This window comes from Hyperolius riggenbachi, chromosome 1 (assembly GCF_040937935.1).
Source record: "Hyperolius riggenbachi isolate aHypRig1 chromosome 1, aHypRig1.pri, whole genome shotgun sequence".
NCBI classification, from domain to species: Eukaryota; Metazoa; Chordata; class Amphibia; order Anura; family Hyperoliidae; genus Hyperolius; species Hyperolius riggenbachi.
The window spans coordinates 463,952,894-463,972,285 of NC_090646.1; the positions used below are offsets into that span (position 1 = coordinate 463,952,894).

The following is a 19,392-nucleotide window of genomic DNA, read 5'->3' on the forward strand; positions in this document are numbered from 1 at the left end:
GGTTCAGATAATCTTAGTAATATTTCTAGTAGATCATTTGGGAGGAATAAATTGCAAAGGTGCCAACATTTAAAATCTACCTAAAGTGAAGTTTAAATCAGATAACATACATTTAGAAAGACACTTACCTACACATTGCCTCATACTGATCAGGCAGGAATTCTTTATTGCTTTTATACCTTCTATACTCCATGCCAGCTTCTTTCTTACGCTCCAGTTTCCACAACAATCCAATTAGAAAGAGGACTGCATCAGGAAATCCTGTAGAGACCAGATCACAAAATGTGTTGATTTGTGCTTGTTTATTGAAATGTACAATATATCACAGTGATGGTAACCTTAAGGCCTCTTTCACAGTGCAACGTTAAAGTCGCACGTTAGAAAATTGAATAGCGCAGACTAACGCACAGCAATACAAAGTCTGTGCGACATTCACAGTGCACACGTTGCGTTGTGTGTAACGTGTAGCAATATTTAGAAAGTGCTGCATGCTGTGCATTTAGCAATACATTTGCTGCGTTATGTGTGTTGTACATGCTCAGTAAGTTTAAAAAAAAAAAAAATGTAACGCATGTGCCATTTTCGTTCCATCACTGCGACGAAAACGGCGCACCAAACGCGGGGCTAAAGAATGTACTAGAACGTCCAAGTTATAGTCTTTCAATGCGTTTCATTAGGGGCACGTTATGCAACCTTGACGTCGCATCAAACACACCATCCCACTGTGAAAGAGGCCTAAGAGGGCAAACACCGTTCCTTTGCACTGTACTAATGTATTGTCCATGTTGGCTGAAATAGCCCAACTTCTTTCACTGTTTAACAACAAACAATTATAATGTAGCCCACCACCAAATTATGTAATTTGGTAAAATATCTCATACATTATTAACTGAGATGCCCCCAAATCACTGGCATTTAGTGGTTCCCTGTAAGAAAAACAGAGCTACTTACCCTTCAGTTTCAGGTCAGGACTGGCTCCTGAGCAGCTGGGCTGGCATTTGACTGGCCTGGCCTGCTGCTGGGTGGTTGGGGCTGGTGGATTGAGCAGACTTGCTGGGTAGGCTGGCTGGTCCAGCTGCCCTGGGCTGGCTATCTGGTTTGCTCCTAGGCTACTGCCAGCTGTTCTTCTAATGGCGGTGACCCGATTGACTATGGCTTATGTGCAGAGGGGATGGGGCTACAAATGCTTTCACCAACACCCTGTGCAGTGCAGGGCAGACGCACAGGCAGGGATATACATTGCGTTGGGGAGGGCTGGGCTATACGTATTCCATGTGGCCAAGCTTCCCTGTGTCGCTCATTTTGATGGCAGCACCACGGTACCAGGGATGCCATTCCCACCCAACATTTGGGACATTGCAGTGGGCATGCTGGAACACCAAAATCAGGACATGAGCCCAGAATGTATACCTTCAGCAATGCGGCTGAGCCCTAAGTAAACATTTGGCTACTGGCTACTTGATCAACCGTGTGAGAGTTTAATTTGCTAGCCTGTCTTCCACTTCTGGGTCTCTTGCTTTAATCTTTATCTGTACTATCTCCTCTTGACTAATAATCCTTCACACCTTTTGTATTTTTAAAAGAGGTCCATAGCAAGTCTCACCTTGTATCACCTGAAGGGCAAATCTCACATTTATAAGGGCGCTCTTTGAATCCCCAATCTCTAATAACTGCTGACTTCTGCCCAGAAAGGCTGATGCTTTCAGAATTGTGAAAACATTACGGTCTTTGGTGTGATCAATGGCCTTTCCAACATCTGTGAGACATGAAAAGGAGAAACCTGCATTAGTCAGAAAAGCAGACTGCCATTGTCAGTTATTTATATTGCGCTGACATCTTCCGCAGTGCTTTACAAAGTATATAGTGTTGTCACTAACGGTCCCTCAGAGGGGCTCACTGTGTATGTCCATCGTAGTCTACAGTCAATGTATGGGGAAGCCAATAAAAGTATCTGTACATTTTTGGGGTGTGGAAGGAAACTGGATTGCCCAGAGAAAACCCACACAGACACGGGGGGGGGGGGGGGGGGGGGTGGACATACACTCTGTGCAGATAGTGCCTAGGCTGAGCTTCAATATTTCTGAAGAAATAGCAACACTTTTTAGATCACATTATTTATAAGGGCCTGAACATGCTAGCACGCTTCAGCTTTTGAAGTGTTGCTGAAAAGCAGACTGAAGCGTGCATTAGTGTGCTTATGCCCTAAAGAGGCACTATGGCGAAAATTAGGCTACTGACATAACCCTGGTAGCATATACCTAATGTTAGGAGCATCAGATACTAAGTAGTTTTTAAATGTCTGCTTGGAAGGTTATAGACAGCATATATAGAGATCTTGGATATCACGTACAGCTTGAGCAGGGAGAAAGGAGAAGATAAACCAATTGTTACCGCACTGAGAGGGGGAGTACCTTGTACAGCTTGAAAAAACAGCAGGCAGGATCTCTACATATACTGTCTATAAACTTTCAAGCCCACGTGGAGAAAGAAAAAAAAGAAAAAAAAAAAAAAGGCTTAGCAGCAAATGATGCTCTTAATATTAGATACATGCTTCCAGGGTGCCCTAGCAGCCTAATTTTCACCATAGTGCCCCTTTAACAGTGGCAATCAGCTGGTATGACTGCCACTTGCCACCGTCGCATAGCTACAACTAGGTGCACCACTATATTTAACTTCTAAAGCTCACCTGACTCATCAAATTTAATTTTCATCAGCACGTTTAAACACCTGAAAAAGCAAAAAAACAGCACATCAACATACAGAACACTATGCAGGAATATTTATGTATTCGGTGAAAGGAGCAACTAAACCTGCAGATATTGTAGGGGGCCATATCCCAGAAATATTTACCAAGACTAGAGCAAGTATACAGGCAGGTACCACGTGAAGCAAGCACAACATCACCTGTGGCTGAGGCCAGTGTTTACATCAGCTTCTAGTAGTTAATATTCCTGTTTTTATCAAAAAAAAGTATCTAATTTATGTTGCTTTTTTAACCAGCATTTCATCCAATAGGGTTCTTGATAGGAAAAGGGGGGCAGTGGATGGAAATCTGACACAAACAACTGTTTTCATATACAATTATTACATTAAACAGATTGCATAAATGGTTCCAAAAGAAAATGTGTGACTCAAAATGTGTGGCCAACTTAAAAAGGAAGATGGGGATTCACCAAACAGTGTTACAAAGGTAAATAAGCTGGCACCCAAGTACTTTGCCATGCTACACTACATCCCAGAAGACAGCCAAGAAAAGAGAGTAATATCAAATGGCTAATATTCAGCATACCTTGTGTATTCAGCAACCGACTCTTTGCAGTTACCGAGCTTCCCCTGGGCTTCTCCCTGAAAGAAATGTGCTGTGGATGCCCACAAGACACAGTTCAGCTGTTCGGTGCTGGAGTCCATGTCATGACTGGTCTCTCCTTCTACTATGCTTGTAATGCCAGATGTGATATGGCTGAGTTTCCCCAATATTTCTTCACACACTGTGATAGCATCCTGAAACTCGTCCCTTTCTAGAAGAGCGGATGCTGCCTCCAGAAAAATGAGTGGCATTCTAGGTAGAGGAGCAGGGCTGGTGTATGGACTCTAGATAAACACATTAATATATATAGTTTAGCACATTGCCAACCAAATTGCAGGAGGCTAGTGTAATTCCATTTTCTTCCAGCTGCTATACATAAATAGGATCTGGTTAGAACTTCTAGGTCATTTCTCTATGGTGGCAGATAACTCAGGCTGGGAAAATCAAATTAAATGTATTGGTCCTGAACAATAGAAATGGAGACCTTTAATTGATAGATTCCATGTGGAGTCATAAACTTATAAACAGTCAGGCTGCTAGTTCTGCAGTGGTAAAAGAGCGATCTTTTAAGTTTCATTAGACACCAAATACTTCAAAAGTTTTCAATAATCTTCAAATGCTTTTCAGTTCTCCATCAGACGCATGCCAATCATAATGTGTCTGAGAAACTAGCAGAGATATTACTGGCAACTCTAGAGTCAGTACAACTCACAACAGAATGGGTGGACTCTCACCAGGAGAATTTAATATCATTAGCTCTGCTGTAGAAGATAGTAATGGCTGCTAAAAAGTCTGCAGTTTTTGCAAAAGGCATTTCAAATAACAGCAATGACTAAAATAGCTTGAAGCATGCTTTAATACATTTTGGCATTCCTTCCTTAATTAAAACAAGCTTTGTGAGCTGTTACAGGTTAGGATACATGCCAGCAAGATTTAAATGATGTACAGTTACTATTACACATGTATATAGCTTTGGATTTTTTTCAAGAGTTTTAACATTGCACCTATTATATCACTCACTGCCACTGGCCATCAAGTAGGCTTACACCCTGATGTATCACACTCTAAGGCCAATTCAGGAGAAGACAATGAACCTACAAATACATTTTTTGGAATATGGGAGGAAAATGGAATACAAGGAGAAATTCAACACAAACACTAGAAGAACATACAAACTCCATGCAAACCGAGAACTTGGCATAACATTAACCTAGAACCCCAGTGCTGCTAGAACAACTGCAAATTAGCTACCATGCTCCCTCCCACCATCAAATCTCTTACAAATACTGCACCACACTATTGCAGCATAAATAGCACTTACTTCTGGTTGAGATTCATTGAGTAGCGCATCCATGAGATCCATGTAATGCTCTGTTGCTAGTTCAACACTGCAAGGAAAAACATATTATATTCTTGCAGTGGCAAGACAGTGCATTTCTAGACAGTGGGGAGAACTGAATCTGTTGGTCACAGGAGTTATGGATTAAATGACTCTAACACAATTAGAGAGCAACAAGTATGTGTTAGATGAGGCCGAGACATCTGAAGGATGTGAGAGGAGCACATCCTTCAAATCCAAAAGCTTTATTCCTGCATTTAAAATTCACATAAAGTGCAAAAACAGGATGGTATATAGGCTAAAAACTCTCTAATGTGATGGCCATGTGCAGTGGTCGGTAGCTGGTTTCCAAAAATGCATTTGTGCAGGACAGCTATGCCTCTGTTAGGCCCAGCCTTATATACATTATTAATCATACACTAAGCAACCACGTGATTAGACGTAAATCAACATGGCAAAAGGAGTTTCCCATCTGTTGTATTCTCAAGCCTGTGCAGTGTGCCCTTCTAAGTATGATTGAACCTAATCTCATACAGTGGTTTGCAAAAGTATTCGGCCCCCTTGAAGTTTTCCACATTTTGCCATATTACTGCCACAAACATGAATCAATTTTATTGGAATTCCATGTGAAAGACCAATACAAAGTGGTGTACACGTGAGAAGTGGAACGAAAATCATACATGATTCCAAACATTTAAAAAAAATAAATAGCTGCAAAGTGGGGTGTGTGTAATTATTCAGCCCCCTTTGGTCTGAGTGCAGTCTGTTGCCCATAGACATTGCCTGATGAGTGCTAATGACTAAATAGAGTGCAACTGTGTGTAATCTAATGTCAGTACAAATACAACCGCTCTGTGATGACCTCAGAGGTTGTCTAAGAGAATATTGGGAGCAACAACACCATGAAGTCCAAAGAACACACCAGACAAGAGGCCCATGGTGACTCTGGACGAGCTGCAGAGATCTACAGCTCAGGTGGGGGAATCTGTCCATAGGACAACTATTAGTCATGCACTGCACAAAGTTGGCCTGTATGGAAGAGTGGCAAGAAGAAAGCCATTGTTAACAGAAAAGCATAAGAAGTCCCGTTTGCAGTTTGTCACAAGCTATGTGGGGGACACAGCAAACATGTGGAAGAAGGTGCTCTGGTCAGATGAGACCAAAATGGAACTTTTTGGCCAAAATGCAAAACGCTATGTGTGGCTTAAAAATAACACTGCACATCACTCTGAACACACCATCCCCACTGTCAAATATGGAGGTGGCAGCATCCTTCTCTGGGTGTGCTTCTCTTCAGCAGAGACAGGGAAGCTGGTCAGAGTTGATGGGAAGATAGATAGAGCCGAATACAGGGCAATCCTGGAAGAAAACCGCTAGGAGTCTGGTCTTTCACGAGGAATTCCAATAAAATGGATTCACGTTTGTGGCAGTAATGTGACAAATTGTGGAAAATGTCAAGGTGGCCGAATACTTTTGCAAGCCACTGTAAAAACACACACGCGAGAGGTACAATGAGACCGGTGGTGCTGGATTATATTTATTTATGCTATGCTGCATGTGAAAGGGTCCTTATGCAGTTATCCTAGCAGCTTTTATATCAATGTATTACATTTTATATTAGGATGGTAGTACAGTGCCAGGATGATAAACTAATGTATACGTTACCTTTTATTTCTGAGACAGTGATTTGCTAAGAGATATTTCACCTCCCAGGAGGTTGGTGCATGGATGTAGCAGCTTAGAACTGAAGCCTTTAGGATAAGTTCCACTCTGAAGAGAAACATGCTTTTCACTGAGCTGGGTTCCAGATGATAGGTTTCTAGTGCCTGAAATACCACAATTCCATTCATTTTTCATATCTCTTATGATAAGCCATACCAGTACCTCCTATTACAAGGCCCCAGAATGCTTTACATTCTAATCATCTTGAAATTAAAGTTCACATAAATTACCTGAGTTGCTAAGGACCTTTTCATTCTGACGGTGCAATAGAAATAAGCCAGAAAAGTATCTAAATGATTCATGATACTGCAAACAATGTTGTTTTTATGGGTAGCAGCTGTAGTGGCAAGGAATACTATCAATGGAGTAAAGTAAAACATAAACACACCTGGAAACACAGTATGGGGACTTGCAGTAGATCCAATACGTGTTTTTAAATTGCACTGAGAAAACACACACTTTTAATATTACGCTTTGATCTTGCTAGTAGCAGATGGAAATACAGTAGTAAAGAATTTAAGAGAAAGTTTCAGCCACACACTTACTGTATTTTTGCTTTATGTATACTTACCTTATAAAGAAGGGTGAGAGCCTCTAGTTCAGAATCCATGCTACCCATGTCATTGTACAGCTGGGATGTGTGGTACAGGGCTGCGAGACAATGAAAGTTTACACCCAGGGCCTGCTTCCAGAACTGTAGGGCTGTCTGTGGCTTTGCCTAGAGTAAACATCAATGTTTAGGATGAGTAATACTTACTTTGCTATTCAACAGGCTTTCCCATTGCTAATCTACATCATAGTGCATATTCGGGCTGACAGTTTTCATGCGGTCAAACAACCTGACACATTACAGTATGTGGCATATGAGGGATACAAAAAGTCACCATTTCTGTATCAGGGACAATCCATGCTCAGTTGCAGAAGGGACTATAAATTTAATTTATAGTCTAAACCATTAAAAACAGTATAAAATGAACGGCTAATACAATCTGACTTGTTTTAAAGGGTTAAAACTCATGTATTAAGGTCTGTTTCCACTAAGTACAAATCAGCAATGCAAATTTTCGCATTAAATATAAAACCAATTCATGTCAATTGAGTCATTAACATTAAATACAAATTTTCGCATCAAATGATTTTTAGACACATACAAAAATTCTCATTAACATTTGCATAAAACCCTAAACTTTGCATACAGGAATGTAAACGCATGCTGGAACTGTATACACTGTGTAAACAAGGCAAAAAAGCTTCTGCTGTATTCCGTCCTGCAGCCGACAATATCAGTCAGCTTCAGTGTGGCGCATGTAAGCAATCAAGACATCAGCAGTCTCATAGTGATTCATTTTGGGGTTATTTGTGTGTGTGTTTAACCTATTAAGGACCATAGGCTTCCCTCCCTAGCGACCAGGCTATTTTTTACAATTCAGGGCTCTGCAGCTTAAAGAGCTAACTGCAGAGCCAAGCAACGCAGCACACTAATGACCCCCCCCCCCCCTTTTCTGCCCACCAACAGAGCTTGATGTTGGTGGGCTCTGATCATAGCTGCGGGCATTTTTTTTTTATAAATGTATCATTTATTTTAAAACAAATTTTTTATTTTTATTTTTTGTTTAACCCCTCCCTCCCCCAGCAAATCCGCTCTCATAGACATCAGCCTATGAGAGCCGATCGTTCTCTAAGCCTCCCTGGGGACAGCAGAGTGGCATGGCTGTCCCCAGTACAGCGCTGCCATAGATCGCAGGGCTGTACGATGTAAAAAGACAGCGGTTTTGCATCTAACAGTCTCCTAGTGGTGCTGGGAGACCGATGGAGCGGAGAATTGCATTGTGTGTACCTAGCATTACTGTAGGTACTAGAAATCTGACAAAACCGGCAGGTTTTGAGCTAGTCCATCCTCTTATAAGGGATTCTCAGCATGGCCTTTATTTTTTATAAACTCACTTCCTGAAAAGGATTTATGCAAAGATACTGGCCAGCCTCCATGCTCGCTTCACACTTTTTTGGCAGTTGGACGGAGCAACCGCCATTCACCAAGTGCTTTTGAAAATGAAGAAAACCCCCATAAGAAGATAATCTACTCCAAAGCCTGTAAATTCTGTAAGATTTCTACTACCTACTATAAGTGACAACAACATAGGTGAATTAATTTATGGCTCATTTTACTCTGGAAGAAAATTTACTTCTTATTTGAATGTATTTACATGTATTTTAAATTATACGATTTTTGCAATAGTAGTCCTTTATAGATCTTTGACATTTGTATTGTGCACTTCTTGTGAATCAAGATTTTTTTTGTGTTTGCACACGCTCTGTTTTTGCATTCTTCTCCAAAGTAAAAAAAAAAAAAAAAAAGAAAAGAAGAAAACCCAAACCGGACAGCTTTCTGTCCCCCCCCCCCCAAGTGGACTAGTGTGGCCTCTACCTAAATGCAATAAGGGGATGCATAGAAAAAGAAAAATGGTTGACCTATGATCTATTCTGTAATTTGAAGTTGTGCTATAGTAAATAGCTACATAAATACACAAAGCAATATGTTATTCAGTTATCCTGATCATCCACTACACTTACCAGCCTGTAGAAGGAACAGCCAAGGCAGGTGTAGATCTCTGCTAGCACTCTGCTCGTACACAAGCTGCTGGCGGCTTCCTGTAAATAACATACTGCCTGGGTGAAATCCTCAGCCTCCATTGCAGCCAGCCCTGGTGAAGATCAGAAGCACAATCACTTGATGATAATGGATTGCAGAATTCACGCAAGAAAAGTTATAAAGACAGCTCAACCCCATACATACAGGAAAGCCTTCACAGGCAGAGCAGAGAAACCAGCTAGACTCAAGAGCAATAAAAAAGCAAGTAGAAAATACTGTGCATAAACATCCTGCTGCAATCAAGAAACATTCTGAAGGGTAGCATATGATATGAAACAGGCTACAGATTAGAAAGGGGGGGGGGTTCAAGAAAGTGGTCCCTCGTTAAGGTAGAAATACAATACAATATATACAAGATGGAAGGCTAACGCATTTTCTAAATTTACAGGTATAATCAATGGCCTTATCCGCCTCCGTTTTTGAACATTTGATGCACAGATTTTGTTTTTTTGGATTTGGGAATAAATACCAAGATCTAAAAAAATTCTGTTTCAACTTAAAAAACAAAAACCAAACCAAAAACTTTCCTCCAGCAGTAGCAGAGCTGTAAAGCATGTCTGTACCACTTGCCAGTGGCAATGCTGAGTTCAGGGAACAGGTTTTACCCGGAATCATCTATCTTTTGGCATTCAGGAATTTTTATTTAAACCAATATGGAGTACTGGGAGGATGTAGATGACATCTCTCCAACTCCATCTCGCCATATTATTGTACATGTATTCACTAGCAACATGTTCGACTACAGAGCATTGAAAACTTTAGGTGCACCCATAGAAATAAATTTTTTTCAGGCAAACAATAACTTAGGAATTCCTCTTCGGTGTCTGGTCAAACTCTGCTTCACTTCTCAAGGGAATAGGATTTAAAAATAAATCCCCATATATCTTACACCAGGGGTCTCAAACTCGCGGCCCGCGGGCCATTTGCGGCCCTCGATACAATATATTTTGTGGCCCTCGCCGGCAAAAGCTTCCTTATAGTTCGCTTCAGTGCTCCCAAGTAATCCGCCGCATCCCTGCCGCTAAACGAGGGCTGCAGAGCCCCCAAATCTCCTGGGGGGCAATCCGCTGGCATTTCCTGGAAGGGGTAGAGCTTTCAGCTTCAGCTCTGCCCCTCCTGACGTCAATCGCCGCCTCTTCCCGCCCCTTTCTGTGAAGGAAGAGTGAGAGGGGCGGGCAGAGGCGGCGATGCGCCACGATTGTGAAATTCCTTATGCGGCCCAGCCTCATCCTGACTTTGCGTCCTGCGGCCCCCAGGTAAATTGAGTTTGAGACCCCTGCCTTACACACTTCCCAACCTTTTGTTTTCTCCCCAATTCTTTAGGCTTCTTTTTTACACTGCAAATCGCAATTCCAATTTACATGGGATGCTAGCAGCACAAGATGAAAACCACAGAAAAAAAACAAAAACAAAAAAACAGTATGCAGGACTTTTCTTGTCACAGCAAAAATCAGAATCGCAGTAGTAGTAGTAGTAGCATGTAGTGTAAGAGAGCTTGCCAGGGTTTCCTCCTTTTTATTTCTTGTACCTTGATGTACACTTTGTAACTAACCATATGACATTTATGTTGCCTACCAAATCTTTATTTGTATTTGTTCTTCATACTGTACAGCATCACAGAAGATGATGGCGCTATATAATTATCAATAATAATATTACTGATGATTACCTTGCATAAAAGCCGCAGAGGTATAGAGAATGTCTCTAACATGGCTGGCACTCTGCAGAATGTTCACCTCCTCCTCCTCATCATCATCATTAGGGACCTTCCATGCTTTCATCAACTGCAGCAAGCTGTGTTTTTTCCCTGACGGAGCAGGAGTCTTGAAGAATAAGAAAAATGAATATTTCCACACTCGTATATAATAATTATCCAGCAGCTAGAAATACTGTAGTACCTCTGAACAGTGTTAAAAGCGTGAAATAAAGCCCATCAGTCAGCAATAGCACAACAGAATATAAAAAAATTACTATATGACCAGCAGCATAGAGTGAACATGTTGGGTAGAGTAAAGGTAGCCATACATCAGGCGACTTGGCGGCCAATTGACCCTCCGATTCAATTACTATAATCGGAAGCGGATGAAAATCGGTGCCGCCAAGTACATGCCTGATCGACAATGCGACCAATTTTAGGCCGAAACTTGTCGCATTAGTCGAATGAACATGATGCAATATGTGACGTCACATGTGCCTGGCTACTCCGGCAACCACGTGGGGAGTGTGTATGGAGCAAGGAGTGCGCCGGAAGCAAGAGGAGGACAAGCGGCAGACAGGTAATGAATATATAGCACGGGGGCGACCATTACCCATTGGGGATGCAGCGCCAGGGGTCTGGTTACGTTCATCCCGATATCCCACACCGTTACCGCCCTGCACCTGATCGAGCAAGTCGGCCCTACATCTTGCAGCATGTCCACTATCGCACATTGTGGGGAGCAGCGAGGTGATGCACAAGGCCGATTCCAGATCAATTTCAGCATTAAATTGACTGGGAATCAGCCTACGGTGTATGGGCAGCTGACAGATCTCTCTCTAATCAGATTCGATTAAGAGAAAGATTTGTCTCTTGATCGAATCTGCCCATCATCGCTAGATGTACAGTATGGCTACCTTAAACCTGGATTCACAGTGGTCAGTTACATAACGCATGAGCTATAATGCTCTAAAATGAGTGTGAACTGCAATGGAGACTGGATATAGACTTAAATGCAAAGCCTGTATGCAGCAAGTTATAAAAATGCGATACAGGCCAATAGTTTGTATGGGCAGTGAGTTGACACAAATAGTTATTCCCCAACGCAACTGAGCACTGTGAGCCCAGCCTAAGGCATATTTTGTAAATAGCTCCACACCTGACAAAGCGTGCTGCGCACATCACAGGGTGACTTACCTGGGTAACAATGTAAAATAAGTCCAAAACATTGTCCAGATGATTGTCTGCCAGCCACAGCGCACCCTGCAACGCAGCCAATCTGTTTAGAGCAGAATTGATTTGCAGGGAATTGTCCAGATTGAGCACTCTCTCCCACAGCTCCATGCTGGCTGTGTATCTCATCTCCTTCTGGCCTCTGGATACAAGCACTGTGAACATCATAGAAAGATTTAAGTAACAGAATTCCCAGAGGAAGATTACATTAAAGAGGAGCTGCAAGGAGAGAATATTTTTTTTCTTACAAAACAAAGGAAAAGAGATTGTCTTATGGGGAGAATAATGGGAGATAAGCAAAAGAGAAAAAAAAAAAAAAACATTTTACCTTGTTAGTGTGGTATAGAAAAAGTGTCTCATGCAGTATGGGAGCAATCATGTTTACTACTGACATGTAGACCTAGAGGTTTTTTTTGTATTCCCTTAGTTGAAGACATGCCCCTTTTTTCTCATATAGACACCAAAGTTTATCCAGATCACTCAGGCCCCTGTTTCACACTGAAAATTGCTGCAATCTCCCTGCTATTTTGCAGCAATGCCATTTACAATTCTCATTCAGGGCGCAATTTTGCTACAATCTTCAGTATGAAAGACTGGTTTTCACACCGTGTTATTTTCTGCCATTTCTCTGCTCTTTACTAGGCTGCGTCTGATCAGATTTTCTACAGTATTATATTCTTATACTAGTGAACTACCTTTGTGCCAAATTTCAGCCCCCCATTCCAAACAAAATCAGAAAGTAGCTGTATGTGATAGGCCTGAACGATTTTAGGAAAAGATTGAATTGCACGATTTCTGTAAAAAATTGTGATTACGATTTAATTCACGAATTCACGATTTTATGTGTTTGTGAGGAAAGCATCATCGGGGGCGTGGCTTGCTCATTGCCGGATGAGGACGCAGACTGCTTAAGCTCCCGGGCCCGCGCTCACTCCCTGCTGCTTAACCTCATTTTTACAGCTCACAGCTTGCTCATGACGGGTCAGAGGAAGAGGGGGAAAGATTCTGCAAGCTTGCAGAAAAGCATTTGGACAAGACGCCACAGGACGTCTGTATGAACCGGACCTAATTTCAAAAGTATACACAGTTATGTCAAGACTATAAACAGTTACAATTAATCCAAGGGAAAAAAAATACATATTGTGGTGATTAACAGCAAAATCTTCAATGGACTAAATTCCTCATGGCATGCTAGAAATACTAAGCAGTAAGAGAAACCGAGCTACTCCACTCCCCATTGAGGATCACACTGGTCCCCAATCCTCCTCTACTTAACAGATCTGTTCTCACACAGCAACTGCACCTTTTTATCTATTCCCTGCTCTGAGAAGCCCAGTTCTCTGACAGGAAAGTATTTTAAGGCTGTAATTCCTTATAACATTGATGTATAATGTTTTGTAATCGTGGTCTTTTAAAGAGAACCCAAGGTGAGAGACATATGAAGGCTGACAAATGCCATAATCCTTTTGGCCATAGTCCCTGAACAAGCATGCAGATGTTTTTGATGCAAAGGTCAGTCTTCCATGTTCTTCTTTCAGGGTGATTGCCATGTACTGACCATTCAGCCAACAAGGATTATGGGAAAGCAAGGAGAGCAGTTTTGACTGGCAGGCTGTGAAGACATTCACAGCCATTTGACATCCACTGCTGCATCAGACAAGAAAAGACCTCTAAAGTAAAGATCACCGGGGACAACTGAGTGTGTTCCTGCGGAGAGGCGTATGTGTTTTCCCCTATATTATTTTTTATTTTACAATACTTCCTCTTAGCGGTAACCCTGAGCCTGACTCATGGTAACCGCTGGGAGGTATAGGCAGAGCATTGCGTGCAGGCGGCATTTCAACTCCCCTCCTCCGGGATCCAGACCCGGCAGCCATTCATATTCTTGTTCTCTGTGGCTCTGTATCCCTCTGGTGAGATTGCCGTCTGTCGTCATGAAATGCTGACAATCTCTTTTCTAGCTTTTAGGGTCTAAAAGCTAATTAAATTGTACTGCTTTTACACCCTAAAATCAGGAAGGAATCATACCGCCAGGGAGGTTAATGCTTAGAGATAAAGATTAAACACAACCGAACTATGAAGTCATGTGGTATTCTGAACTCACTGACACTGCAGCTTATTGGAATCTACTGTATTCATAGTATGTGCCAAATTAAACCCAAGCTTTCTCACCTCTGTTCAGGGCATTAATCAACTGTTTCTGATGTTCACACAGAAATCCACTGGTGACATTGATATGAATGATCACAGTGTTGTATACTACCGTCAGCTCTAAGGGCAGGAGATTGTGGGTTGTGGAAGGCAAGCCTGGAGTCACAGAAACAAAAAGAAATACAGTGACATTTTACTGGTTGCTTCATACCATATGTTCATAGCACAGCATATTTTTTAATTAACAATTACAGATCTTTAAAGAATAATTAATATTTGGTCACTGGTACATGTTAAAACACCTAAGATGGCGCCGGGTGAGGACGCCACGGCCACAGGGCTCCGGTCTTTTTTCCTTTTTTTCCCCCTAACTCCCCCGCTGGCAACCTCCCGACCACCTCCACCCACCTGGGGGTTATGCAGGGGCCTCGGATGTGCCTCGCGGGCTGCTGGAGGATCGGGAGGTCGCGTGCTCTGCTCCGCTGCGGGGTGGGGATCGCCTGACCTGGGGGAATTCGCTGCAGCCAGGGGAGCCAGGACGCCGCTCTGGAGCCAGGGGAGCCGGGACGCCGCACGCAGTGCCGCCTCCACGCTGCACATGTTTCTGCCTCTCCTGCCGGGGACCACATGGAGAGGGGCAGCGGCGGCTCCACACTGCACTCGGCTGCTCTCAGATGTCTGGGGCTGCCGCCTGGAAAGAGGCCGCCACGTGGGCTCCGCTCCGTCACTTCCAGGGGCCGCGGCTGTACCTGCCACCACCACCAGCCGTCCAGGGCCGCCGCCAGAGACCTCCCCATCACCGGGCGGGTGACCCGTCGCCTGCAGCTCAGGATTGCTGGGGCTGCCGGACCCCCTCCACCACAGGTCACCCAGGGGCCTAGAGACCAGGATGCCAGCACAGGCACATGGGACACCCTCTACGTGCAAAGGAGGCCTAACCGCAGCGGCTCCCCCAGTCACCATGGGAGCGGCCACGCTGCCACCGCGGAAATGGAAGGCCTGTTGCTGCCCCATCGCAGCCACAGAGGAGGAATGCTGCCCCTGGCCTGTCCACTGCTGCCCAGCCAGGGTTCTTGTCTCCCACCTCCCTTCCCCAAAATCCCAGTTGCATGCTTGCAGCTTTTCCCCACACCTAATGGATTCAGGATTAAAGGGGCACTACAGTGAAAAACTGTAAAATGTAAAATATGTGCAAACATATATAAATAAGAAGTACATTTTTTCCAGAGTAAAATGAGCCATAAATTACTTTTCTCCTATAATGCTGTCACTTACAGTAGGCAGTAGAAATCTGACAGAAGTGACAGGTTTTGGACTAGTCCATCTCTTCATAGGGGATTCTCATCACGGCTTTTATTCTTTATAAAGATATTCCCAAAAAATTGTTAAAACAATGATGCTGGCCAGCTTCCCTGCTCCCTACATAATTTTTTGGCAGTTGGACAGAGCAACTGCCATTTACTAAGTGCTTTTGAAAATATATCCCTGAGAATCTCCTATAAAGAGATAGACTAGTCCAAAACCTGTCGCTTCTGTCAGATTTCTACTACCTACTGTAAGTGACAGCAACATAGGAGAAAAGTCATTTATGGCTCATTTTACTCTGGCAAAAATGTACTTATTTGTATATGTTTGCACATATTTTCAATTTTACAGTTTTTCACTGTAGTGCCCCTTTAGGTGAACTGAAAAGCCAGGAACATTTGTGTCTTATGGCTGGTGCACACCAAGAGCGCTTCTGAATGCTTTTCAAATCACCAGCGCTTTTAAAAGGTGTTCCTACATTGTGATTTTTCTAAAATCGTAAACGCACTGCCTGATTCAATCCCATCAGGTAATTTCAGATGTGCCAAAAATGTGCAAGAACCTTGGACCTCGAGGACTGAAGTTGACATCCCTGCACTAATGGTAGGGTGGCACTGGATGGAAACAAAATGAAATCCCAGCTTTTCAGGTGACAAAGCCTTTGAGGCCTGTGGTAGCATACGGGGTGGGAAGCCGGGGGCTGAGATGTCATTTGGATAACGATACTTAGTAAGTACAGTTATCCTTTGAAGGTCAGCCTATTTGTACTAGTCCATCTGAGCATAAAAAGCTTGGCGTAAACAAATATAAAGTAATTAGTACCTTGTATTTTTTGAAGCAAGTGGGAAAAGTCTAAATAACATTCCAGTGTTTTCTCCTTCACAGCATGGGCATCTCCAGATGTTTCTAAATCCTGCAAGCAAAACATACGGTAAGTTACATTTTGTAAATCTTTCTTATTTATCCAGGTTGTGGTATAGCTGGTAGAAACAACTCAAATTCAGATGAAGGATTTTAGGAGTTAATTCACTAATGATCTAAGTAGCTTTCGTTTCACACACAAAATTAAAAAAAAATGAAGAAAATCCCTAACATGTAGCTCTGTGTGGAAAAATGTAACGATTTTACTAACGTTTCATACTGCCATAGTCTAAATTAAACAGGGCTGTGAAGTCGGTACAAAAATAATCCAACTCCGACTCCTCAGTTTATTAAACCGCCGACTCCAGGTTCTCAAAAAATGCTCTGACTTCACAGCCCTGAAAATAAAGCAGTCAAAATGTATTTGCAGACTCTAGGCTTGATTCACAAAGCGAGCTAACAGTTAGCACCCTGGTGAAAAGCCCCTTATCACGCTTTAACTCAGTTTAGGCGTGATAAGTTTAGGCGTGATAAGTTTAGGCGTGATAAGGTTTTTTTTTTTTTTTTTGAAAAACATTTTATTGAATTTTCGTATGCATACATATAACAAAACATTTCAAACCCCCCCCCCACCCCCAACCACCCACCAGAGTCTGAGTCCCCCCCCCCCCGTGGGATATATGTCGTAGTGTAGAGCCGCAAGGATAGGATCACATTAAGCGTTAGATGTCTATTCTAAAAAGTGACAACCAGCATTTCCATATTTTATAAAATTTCTTGGGTGATCCTCTACTTTCATATATGGATTTATAGATGGGCAGGTCAGTATTTACTCCAGCCTTGAATTCTGAAACCCCTGGCGGAACGTCTTTCTTCCAATTAAGGGTGATAGCTCTTCTGGCATACACCAAGAGCAAGCGAGCCAAGAAAACCTTCCTCTCTGAGAGGGAGGCTTTCCCAAACGCACCCAGTAGCAGTGCTGTGGCTGTATATGGGATCTTTCCCTCAAAGAGGGATGAAAGTAGATCGTGTATGTCATCCCAGTAGGGACGAATACGAGCACATGACCAGAATATGTGGAATGAATCAGCATTATTGGCCCGACAACGCCAGCATGTCCCTTCCGCATCACCCCCCATTTTTGAGAGGCGGTGTGGAGTCAGGTACGCTCGATATAAGAATTTAAGGGAGATCAGCTTGTGTTTGGCAGCAATAGGGGTAGAAATAAAATGGGCTGTAGCTTCTGTCCACTCCTCCTCAGATAGATTAGGTATATCTCTCCGCCAAGCCTCGAGGAGCCCGACAGCCGTTCCCGCCACGTGGTCTATGAGAAGGGCATAGATTTGTGATACCAGCCCTGTTAGGCCAGAGTGGGATAGGAGATCTTCCAAGGGGTGAGATCGCACTCTTAGATCAACTGTTCTAAACTGTGCCATAAAGGCATGCCTTAATTGCAGATAACGGAATAGCATATGGTTAGGTAAGGAGAATTGATCTTTAAGGTCATTGAATTGTTTAATTGTATTGCCGTCAGCAATATCCCGTAATTTGACTATTCCCCTGTCTGCCCATACAGCTGGGTCTGGTATGCTAATGAATTCTTTTAGTTTGTTGTTATTCCATAGAAGGGTGTGTGGGGACCACTGGCCCGCCTGAGAGAGGAAAGAACCAGCTGATTCCCACACTTTGACAGCTATCACCATGGGCATAGTCAGAGAGGGATGGGCTTTAGGTCCTCTGAAAGGCAGGCCGGAGAGAGCTAGATGTGAGCCTAGGATAGCTGCCTCCAAGGTCGTGGCTGGATTGTCATGGGATTGGGCGAACCACCAGTAGACCGAGACTAGGACAGCTGACCAATAATAGAGTTTGAGATTGGGGAGTGCGATCCCACCCCTGTCAACAGGCAGCTGTAAACTCCTCAAGGCTATACGTGGCGTAGAGGGCGACCACAAGAAGGCAGTAATGAGTTTATCCATATCCCGAAAAAAGCGGGCAGGAATGAGCATTGGCGTATTTCGAAACAGAAACAAGAATTTAGGGAAGACACACATCTTAAACAAGTTGCAGCGACCTATCAGGGATATCGGAAGAGGTTTCCACACGCGTAATTTTTCTCTGACCACCTCAACCGTAGGCACTAAGTTGAGACTGTAAAAATCCTGGGTGTTGGGGGAGACAACAATGCCGAGATATTTGAATTCCTTCACCACCTTCAGTGGGTGTGTAGGGGGATTAATGGTAGGGTAGGGATCAAGTGGCATTAATAGAGATTTACTCCAATTGATCACCAGGCCTGAGTAGGTACCGAACTCTGAGATTAATTCGAGTGCCACTTCAAGTGATTTGCAAGGATCAGCCAGATATAAAAGCAAGTCATCCGCGTAGAGGGAGACCTTTTCTTCAAGGTCCCCCACGCGCAGGCCCGCAATGTCGGTAGAGGAGCGGAGTAGCGCCGCCAAAGGCTCCATCGCCAGCGCAAAAAGCGCCGGGGAAAGTGGACACCCCTGGCGGGTACCGCGTGCTAGGGGAAAAAAGGAAGATATCCTTGCACCTGTCCTGACCTTTGCTTTAGGGGAAGAGTACAGAGCTTGCACATAGGTTAGAAAGTTGGGGCCGAAACCAAACTTCTTAAGGACCTCCCACAAATATACCTACTCGACACTATCGAACGCTTTTTCAGCATCAAAAGATGCTATAACCCTAGATCCAGCATTGGAGTGTCGAGTGGATAGATTCGTCATGAGTCTACGTAGGTTTATATCACAGCCCTTACCAGGTATGAAGCCTGATTGGTCAGGGTGTACTAAGGATACTATAACCTCATTAAGGCGTCTGTCCAGGATTTTTGCCAAAATTTTGCTATCTACATTTAAAAGCGAGATTGGCCGATAAGAGGAGCATACCGCAGGGTCCTTGCCTGTTTTAAGAATAAGTGTAATTAGTGTCTCTGACATGGATGGGGAGATTGTACCTGTGTCATGTATTTCCTTGAAGATCGTGAGCAGTTGGGGTGCGAGCTGTTTTTTATATTTGTCGTAGAACTCTGCTGGGAGCCCGTCAAGACCAGGAGATTTTCTAGTCTTAAGTGAAGAGATAGCTTGGCAGACCTCTTGAAGGGTGATTTCAGC

General features: G+C 43.3%; 1 protein-coding gene across 3 annotated transcripts in view; it reads right to left on the bottom strand.

The window, feature by feature from the left end:
* Window positions 1-19,392, bottom strand: part of FANCG (FA complementation group G) — a 37,016-nt gene that overhangs the window by 3,357 nt on the left and 14,267 nt on the right. Inside the window, exons 3-14 of one of the 3 annotated variants that reach the window (XM_068239480.1) lie at window positions 16,226-16,316; window positions 14,120-14,254; window positions 11,912-12,102; window positions 10,688-10,841; window positions 8,940-9,070; window positions 6,940-7,086; window positions 6,312-6,472; window positions 4,629-4,695; window positions 3,290-3,591; window positions 2,687-2,727; window positions 1,604-1,756; window positions 129-261 (exon numbers count right to left, since the gene is read on the bottom strand). In XM_068239480.1, coding sequence (XP_068095581.1) covers window positions 129-261; window positions 1,604-1,756; window positions 2,687-2,727; window positions 3,290-3,591; window positions 4,629-4,695; window positions 6,312-6,472; window positions 6,940-7,086; window positions 8,940-9,070; window positions 10,688-10,841; window positions 11,912-12,102; window positions 14,120-14,254; window positions 16,226-16,316 — 1,706 coding nt within the window. The remainder of the gene's footprint in view (window positions 1-128; window positions 262-1,603; window positions 1,757-2,686; window positions 2,728-3,289; window positions 3,592-4,628; window positions 4,696-6,311; window positions 6,473-6,939; window positions 7,087-8,939; window positions 9,071-10,687; window positions 10,842-11,911; window positions 12,103-14,119; window positions 14,255-16,225; window positions 16,317-19,392) is intronic. The other 2 variants (XM_068239489.1, XM_068239498.1) reach the window with 2 other exon arrangements.